This window comes from Aptenodytes forsteri, unplaced genomic scaffold (assembly GCF_000699145.1).
Source record: "Aptenodytes forsteri isolate BGI_AS27 unplaced genomic scaffold, ASM69914v1 Scaffold441, whole genome shotgun sequence".
Lineage (NCBI taxonomy): Eukaryota > Metazoa > Chordata > Aves > Sphenisciformes > Spheniscidae > Aptenodytes > Aptenodytes forsteri.
The window spans coordinates 70,025-77,371 of record NW_008796198.1 but is presented as its reverse complement, the minus strand read 5'-3'; the positions used below and the strand labels follow the sequence as shown (position 1 = coordinate 77,371).

General features: G+C 54.7%; 2 protein-coding genes across 2 annotated transcripts; one reads left to right on the top strand and one right to left on the bottom strand.

Moving 5' to 3' along the window:
• Positions 1-2,310: 2,310 nt before the first annotated feature.
• Positions 2,311-2,852, top strand: SMAGP (small cell adhesion glycoprotein). The gene is made up of 3 exons (XM_009288144.1): positions 2,311-2,341; positions 2,509-2,583; positions 2,680-2,852. The coding sequence occupies exons 1-3, from the start codon at positions 2,311-2,313 to the stop codon at positions 2,850-2,852; spliced, it is 279 nt and encodes a 92-aa protein (XP_009286419.1).
• A 1,898-nt stretch (positions 2,853-4,750) lies between these two features.
• Positions 4,751-7,186, bottom strand: DAZAP2 (DAZ associated protein 2). The gene is made up of 4 exons (XM_009288150.2): positions 7,109-7,186; positions 6,551-6,688; positions 5,785-6,027; positions 4,751-5,080 (listed from the first exon to the last, which is right to left on the bottom strand). Exons 1-4 carry the CDS (start codon positions 7,184-7,186, stop codon positions 4,952-4,954), a joined length of 588 nt encoding a protein of 195 aa, XP_009286425.1. The 3' UTR covers positions 4,751-4,951.
• Between the last annotated feature and the right edge of the window lie 161 nt (positions 7,187-7,347).

Genomic DNA, 7,347 nt, shown 5'->3' with positions numbered 1-7,347 from the left:
GGCCTGATCCTGCTACAGCGAGAGCCAGGAAGCAGAAAACCCAGTGGGAAAGCTGAGCGGGGCGCCCGGCAGGGCGACACGTCGCTCCTGGGGGACCCATCCCGGGGTGACAGAGGAGAAATGGGGGTGAGCAGTCTGCAGGGATGGTTTGCTCAGCCCGTCCTCTGTCCACCGGGAATGGGAATGGGGGGCTGCGAAGGCGCCGCTGAGCATCCCCGACGGCAGGCTGCGCTCGATGGAGCTTTTCGGGAGCAAAGCTGCAGGGCAGGGAGGGTTTTGCTGTGGGAACAGCTCTTGAGCAACTTGGCCTGAGAGCAAGAATGAGGAAGATTATGGTTTTGTTTTTTTTTTTACACAACCCCTGCGTCGCTTTAAAAAACACATGGAGATCCATACGGATCCAGCGTGCTGGGGAAGTGAGTCACCCCCCACCTCCGTCAGCCCCCCGGCACAGCCGCTGTGGACACCCGGAGGCTGCGACCACGTGGCGGCTGGATCCTGGCCCGGCAAGGTAACCCTGGCACTGCAAAATATCCCGTGGTTTTCTGTGCCGTGTTCCCGGTTGGTTTTGGCAAGCTCCTTCCCATGATCCCAAGGTGGGAGCGGCGAGGGGGTGTCTGGGCGGACCTTCCCTCCCGTGGGGATGCAACGTGGGGAGCTTCACTTTCCTGACTGCTGGCATTTTGATGCTGAAGCAAGTCTTTCCCCCAGCTAAAATGTGGTTTAAACCTTTGGGGGGACCCAGGACTCCATTTTGCAGGTGCTGTGGGCACGAAACTGGTCTGTGTTTCCCACTGGCAATGCCGAACGCTTCCCAAGAAGCCCTCTCGCCGAGGCACCCGGGTTCCACCAGCTCCCTTTCCATCAAGGAGCACCTTTTCCTCTTTTCCCTTAAATCCCAGTCTTACGTTTGTGGGGAAATTTTTACCCATTTTTTTTGCTCCGAAGCCACCCAAACAGCGGCTGCTGCTCCGTGGGAAGGTCGTGGCTGGCTTTGGAAATCGTGTGTAGCTCCCTGACACCCGGACATCGCTGCTGGAGGAGCCCAGTGAGCTTTAAAGCAAAGCTGGGTTTAATGCAAAGCTGGTTTAAAGCAAAAGCTGGGTTTAAAGCAAGTGAGCTTTAAAGGAAAGCTGGGTTTAATGCAAAGCTGGGTTTAAAGCAAAGCTGGGTTTAAAGCAAAGCTGGGTTTAAAGCAAAGCTGGGTTTAAAGCAAAGCTGGGTTTAATGCAAAGCTGGGTTTAAAGCAAAGCTGTTTAATGAGTTGGTGGCTTGTGCCAGCCTGAGCTTGAGCCCGGGGGGAAGTTGTCGTGCTCCGGGGGAGCTGCCAGAGACTTGGGGTGCCAGCGCCCGTCCGGTGGGAGAGGGGTCCCACGCCCGTCCGTGCACGCTGCTGGGAAGGGGGAAAATTGTTTTCCCAAATTCCTGTGACTCTGTAAGCCCGAACATTTGCATCGGGTAGCGCTCAAAAGCAAAACCTGCTGTTGTAAGGGATGTTTTGCAAACACCCGACAGCGCTGTGAGTCACAAGGGCATGGTGGGACAACCAGGGCAGGGCCGGATCCTGAGAAATTCATCCCGCTTTTCAAAATCCGGGGGGTGCGCCGTCGGGGTGAGCGCCGCCCCGTCCTCGTGAGACGCATCCTGACGGCACGGCACGGCCGCACTCCCAGCTCCCCGCTCCTGGCCCACGTCCATGCTCCCGCGGTTAAATTTCCTTTTTTTAAAAAAAAAAAAAAAAAAAAATTGAATTTTATTTGCTCCTGACATCTAGCGGCACGTTTCCGCAGAGCCGCTGAGTCACTCGTGCCCGAGCGCCGGAGCCATTGCAGAACGTTTTTTTGGGGGGGGGGGGGGGATTTTTTTTGGGGGGGGGGGGGTTACAAAGGTTGTCCATCCACCTCGGGCAGAGCCGCCGAGGTCGGTTCAGCGGCTGCCGGTCCAGCTGCTTTTTTTGCAGGCGAAACCTTACGGCTGCAGCATCAACCTTGGGACGCTGATCGGAGGATTTGCAAGGATTTACAGGCAATTTGAAGCTCTCGAAGTTTGAGAGCAAACTGCGGAGTCGGTGGCTGTTTTTTCCCTACCTTCACTAGCTTCGCCGCCTTCCCGCGAGCCCGGCATGCCACAGCCCGCTCCTCTCCATCAGCCCAAATAAAACCTTTGCCTTGATTAGCGCTGCATCCCCACCGGCATCCCCGCTTCGTGGCTGTGCCCTTCGGCGTGCCGTGTGTGAATTTATCACTTTTATTCCTTTTTTTTTGGTAGTTCTGAAGGACCCCAGACCTTTACCTGGAAGGAGCTGATGCGATGGAAGGAGATCAGCCCCCTCTGACTGCAGGTGAGCACCCCAGGACAGCTTTGCCGGGCTGTTTGTCCCGTTTAATCCTCGGTGAGACCTTGCACAGTGCCACCGCGTGCCCCGTCCAGCCAAGCCTGGCTCAGCCAGGTCGGGACCAGGCTTGCTCACCTTCTCCTCTCTCCCTCTCTCCTGGTTTGATGAAGAAGAGCTGACAACCCCCTTCTTGAAGAAGGCTCACACCCCACCTCTCCATGAGGATGCCAACACCGCGGTCATCGCAGGTAGGGGCTCTCCTTGCCGGATCCACCCTATTTACCAGCTCGGTACCGACCGCTCGGGGCTAAACCCCGCTCCTCTCTCTGCCTTCTCCCTGGTAGTTGTCATCGCCCTGGTGTTCCTCACCCTGCTGACGGTCCTGGTGGTGATCATCATCTACCTGTACAGAAACAAAGGCAGCTACCTCACCTACGAGCAGCCGGCGGCAGAGACCGACGTGTCGGTGCAGATGGAGGATGCTCCATCCAAAGAGAAAGAAGAGTATTTTATCTAAGCCACCGGGCCCAGCTCACCCCTCTCCGATGCCCTCAGGTCCAAGTCGCCTAGATTTCCCGGAGCTGGGGACCTACAAGCTGCTTTTTTTTTTTTTCCCCCTTAATTTATTAAGCCAACCATGGAAAGAAAAATAAGTAGACGTGTGTCAGAGCTTTGCCCATCGCTGCCCGGAGCGGACCAAGGGCAGGGAGTACTTCAGCTCGGCGGAGGAGAGCAGGCACGGCCGCGCTCCGGCTGCCCGCACCCACCCCATCTCCTCCCTTCGGTGCTAATACAGCCCAGTGGCAAACGCTTGAAGAGTGGCTGTTGTTTTCTTTTCCCTTATCTCACAAAACAATTAAGTTATTCTGCTGCTGATTTAGGGGTGGGGTAATTAGCATGGCTCATTTGGAGGCTAAGGTTAAGCGTGCATGTAAAACAGGCTGATGGATCGTGCAAGTTACAGAAAGCCCCATTGTAGCCTACAAACCCGGGGAAGCCCGTCCCTGCCCCGAGAGGCGCCTGACCTCGGAGGGCTCGGGGAAATCAGAAGCGGAGCAGGTTTGCTTCACCCCCAGAGCCGGCTTTAGCACCGACACATAGGCTCCGGCAGGTCGAGGCACTACTTTTCCTCTGCTTTTGCTACGCGCAAAGACGGGGCGAGGAGCAGCTCCAGACATCCCTCCTCCGCTCCCTCCTCAAGGGCAGTTCCTCCTTTAAATCAAACCCCCCCAAAAGAAACCAAACCCCAGAGGAGGAAGCTCACAAAACAGCAGCAAAGAGGAAGTAAGTGAAGAAACCCTCAGGCTTGCGACGGGCAGGAGCCGAGGGGTTTTATTTGAGGTCTAATGCAAATTTGCTACTTTATTCAAATTTTCAAAATAGTCTTTATTCTACTTTTTTTTTTAGTATAAAAAAATCCACAAGTTAAGTGCACCACAGTGTATACAGAGAGACGTAATGCTGAACTTTCATAACAGTCAGTTGTATGGTTAAACACAACATATACAGGACACAGATTTAGATTAAACTGAAACCTCAAGATAAAATATATTTGAATCTGATATTTTTCTTCATAAAACAAACAAACCAAAAAAAAAAACCAAAAAAAAAAAACCCAAAACATTGAGGATCCCTGAAATATTCTTCTTAACCCTAATAAGACTTCATTATACCCAAGTCATTTTTAAAACACGCATTCATAAAACAACCCATTAACCAAGCTAATTTGTGTGTTGATTGACAGTTGCTGCACACCCTTGTACAGATGGTAACCAGCCTCTCTGCTTGAACAACAGCCTTAAGGAGTTTTGGTGTCAAGACACCAGGTTGAGTTTAAAAAAAAGGAAGTTTGTTTATTAAGCATTGTTCTAACAGCCTAGTTAGCATCGAATGAAATGTTCAAAATTGAGTTGCATTGTGTTTCTGGCACCAAAGCATGGCTTTGATTAGATCTAATGTGCAAAGAAATCCAAGATTACTTGGAGTGTATAAAAAAAAATCCCATGATACACGCCAGCTGCATACCTTCCTGGAGGAAAACGACGGGCGAATGTGAGCACGGAGTGCTTCGAGGGATCCGTTCTAGAGTGAGGTCAGGAAGAAAGAAGCGCCAAGGTGCCCTCCCCGCTGCTGGGAAGTGAAGTCTGCCTCGCCTTCTACCCAGCACCTTCGCCGAGGAAACCCGGGTGGTTTGCGGCTCTGGGTCCAGCGGACCGGTACGAGCGTGAAGGGAAGGCGAAACCAGATCCGCTCCCTCGCCCCCCCCAAAGCCAGCGTATAGGTAGCCGATTAATAAAAGCTCAGCGCTGCGGTATCACTCCAGTGTGAAACGAAAGGAAGAGGCAGGGCTGCTGAGCTCACATTCATTGCGTGAATTACTCCCCCCCTCCCCGTTTGAACAGAGGCACTGCTATCATTAACAGGGTTTCTTGTTTCGCTTTAAAGTGCACACAGGGCCGGGCACCAAACCAGGAAGACACCTCACCGCTGTGTGTCTAATCTGCAACTTCAGGTTAATATGGACTAAAGCAGTTACATCGTGAGAAGTGCTGACAGTATGTGATGTCTTTCCTTACACAAATGTAGCCCCCCCTCTCCCCCCTTCCCCTTCCTTCTTCACCAGATAGTGTAGCCGCCATCTGAGCCTCCCAGGAAGAAGTTTCCCTTCCGTTGCGTCACCAAGACGTTGGCTCCCTGCATCACGGCCAGCTGGGCGGCGTTGGGGGGACAGCCAGGAGCGGGGGGCTGGAAGACAGAGAAAGGAGAGGCGGGAGGATAGCTGAGGTCAGCGCCACGACGGGAGCCAGCACAAAGCCACCACAGCCCGCAGAAACCTCCCAACTGATGTCCCCGTCACTTGCTACCGAGCAAAGACTGAGCGACAGAGTCCAGGAGCTGATGGGAAACGCTCGGTTCCTCGTCCATGCCCTGCCCTCTCTTCGGAGCCCGCAGCCCGTACGGCAGAACCTGGCCTTTTGCCCACGCAGAGGAGCCCGTGAGCCGTAGAACAAGAGCTTCACGTGGCCACGAGCCACGGGTGGAAAGTCCAGGGGAGCAGGAACCTCCCACAGCTCCACCGCAGCATGGGAAGAGGCCAAGTCTGTGTTTGAGGCCACGGAAAGTCAGGGTCGCTAAGCAGCCCTGCTGCCTTGCCTCCCCCCGGAGCGCATTACACCACGGCCCCCAGGCCGAATCGGGGCTAGCACTGGCCACGCCATGGTTTTGCTGTGAGCCAGAACCACCTGCGAGCCTACGTGGCTCCAGAGCCACAGGTTGGCCAGAGACAGCAAACCCTCAGCAGCAAAGTAGGAGCCTACTCTTCTCCCAGATGACGGAGCGAGTAAGGAATATGTTTTTCTCAGAAAACAAAGGACATCTTCTCCCCCGCTACCATCTGCGAAGCTCTAATGCTGAAGCACGCGGGGTTTTGAGGATACATTTATACTTACAGGGATGCTGGCTGTTCCGCCAGCCCCAAACCTTGCTCCAGCATCAAAGCCACCTTCAACGAGGACTGTCGAGCCCGGGGGATAAACCGGGCCCACGGGGTAATACGCCATCGGGACCGACGAGCCGATGGGACCCACGGCCACAGACTGGGCCATGGGCAGGAAGACGGAAGCGCCCGGATACGCCGCAGACATCGTAGGTACGGTGGCAGCCCCCAGAGGCACGAAGCTGGGACGGTAAAGCTGGGAAACAAAACGCGTGCAAGCAAGTTTAGGGACCTGTTACTCCCCGCACCCCGTTGTTTATTCAGCCTTGCTGCCAAAGCGCTAGCCCCGACGCAGACTTTCACCCTCCTGCTTGCACAAGGGAATCCCCTTCCCCGAGCGTTTACTTCGGGGTATGGTAAAAGGACATTTTTCCCCCTGCTGGAGACAGTTTTCCCCCACTGCCCGCAAGAATCCAACTAAGAGAGATTACGGAAGATGTGTTTTACAGCCACAGGCGAGCTCAATTTGTCATCTTGACTCAAGGGGAAGCTTTGAACGTTTGTCACTTTGAGTGGCTGATTCAGATCTCGGAAGAGAGAATCAGGGGACCGACCGCTGCCCAGTGATACGAGCGGCAAACAAGTCCTCCAGGCAAAAAAAAAAAAAAAAAAAAGATATTGCAGCTATAAACTTATTCAGAGATTTTTTTTGGGTTTTTTTTTCCCTCTGGGAAGGGCCCCAGAAGAAAACAAAGCCTTCAGAGAAGCGTCCCGCCTACCTCGGAATACGCAGGAGGTGCATCTGTGTAGGGCGGCGGCTGCGGAAGGGGCAGAGTCTGTGGGTACACGGCGGGGTTGGCCGGGGACTGGACAGGGTAGGACGGCTGGGTGGGATATTGTCCTGCAAGAAAGAGAAGTCAGCCCGCGGCAGAAGCGAAGGCAGGCAGGACGCCGGCGAGTTGGTTTTGGTTTGGGTTTTTTTTTTTTTTTTCATTTTGGAAAGCCCCGTTTCTTAATTATCACGTGAGCAGAAGGGAGTATCAGCCGTAGGAGCGTCTGCGCACCATTACCTCGCAGTTACTGCCCGGGGTGATCGGCCGCCCCGTCCCCGCCGAGCACAGCCGGCCGTCCCTGCCCAGGACTTCGGCACTTCAGTCCGCAGCGAAAACAAAACCGAGAGTTAAAATATCCTTTGCCAGAACGGGGAGCAACGAGGAGGCGGGAAGCCCAGCAAAGCACAAAAAAATAGTAATAATAAACCAAATTATTCTGGGTCGTAGCCAGCGCTCAGACTCGCAAATTCTTAAACCGAAACCAAAACAAACCAGACGCGATACCTGCCCCCCTGCCCCGGGGCCTCCCGCGGTTTTGGGGGGCAAAGGCGAGGCGGCGTTGGGGCGAGGGTTCTCCCACATCCCCCCGACGCGGCGGCGGGAGCGGGCCCATCTCCCGGCCGTGCTGGGTGGAAATCTCCTCTGCTCCGACGAAGCCGAGGGGGTTTACCGAGCTCCGAATTCGGCCCCTTCCTCGGGGATCGGGACAGGCCGCTGGGGTCCCCCCCGGCCCCCCGCGCTGC

Coding starts and splice junctions, on each gene's coding strand:
- DAZAP2 (XM_009288150.2), bottom strand. CDS start 7,186: ATGTGGGAGAACCCTCGCCCCAACGCCGCCTCGCCTTTGCCCCCCAAA. Junction 6,689..7,108: donor GCCCCGGGGCAGGGGGGCAG/GTATCGCGTCTG, acceptor GCCGCGGGCTGA/CTTCTCTTTCTTGCAGGACA. Junction 5,081..5,784: donor GCGGAACAGCCAGCATCCCT/GTAAGTATAAAT, acceptor TCTGTCTTCCAG/CCCCCCGCTCCTGGCTGTCC.
- SMAGP (XM_009288144.1), top strand. CDS start 2,311: ATGGAAGGAGATCAGCCCCCTCTGACTGCAG. Junction 2,342..2,508: donor TCAGCCCCCTCTGACTGCAG/GTGAGCACCCCA, acceptor TTGATGAAGAAG/AGCTGACAACCCCCTTCTTG. Junction 2,584..2,679: donor CAACACCGCGGTCATCGCAG/GTAGGGGCTCTC, acceptor TCTCCCTGGTAG/TTGTCATCGCCCTGGTGTTC.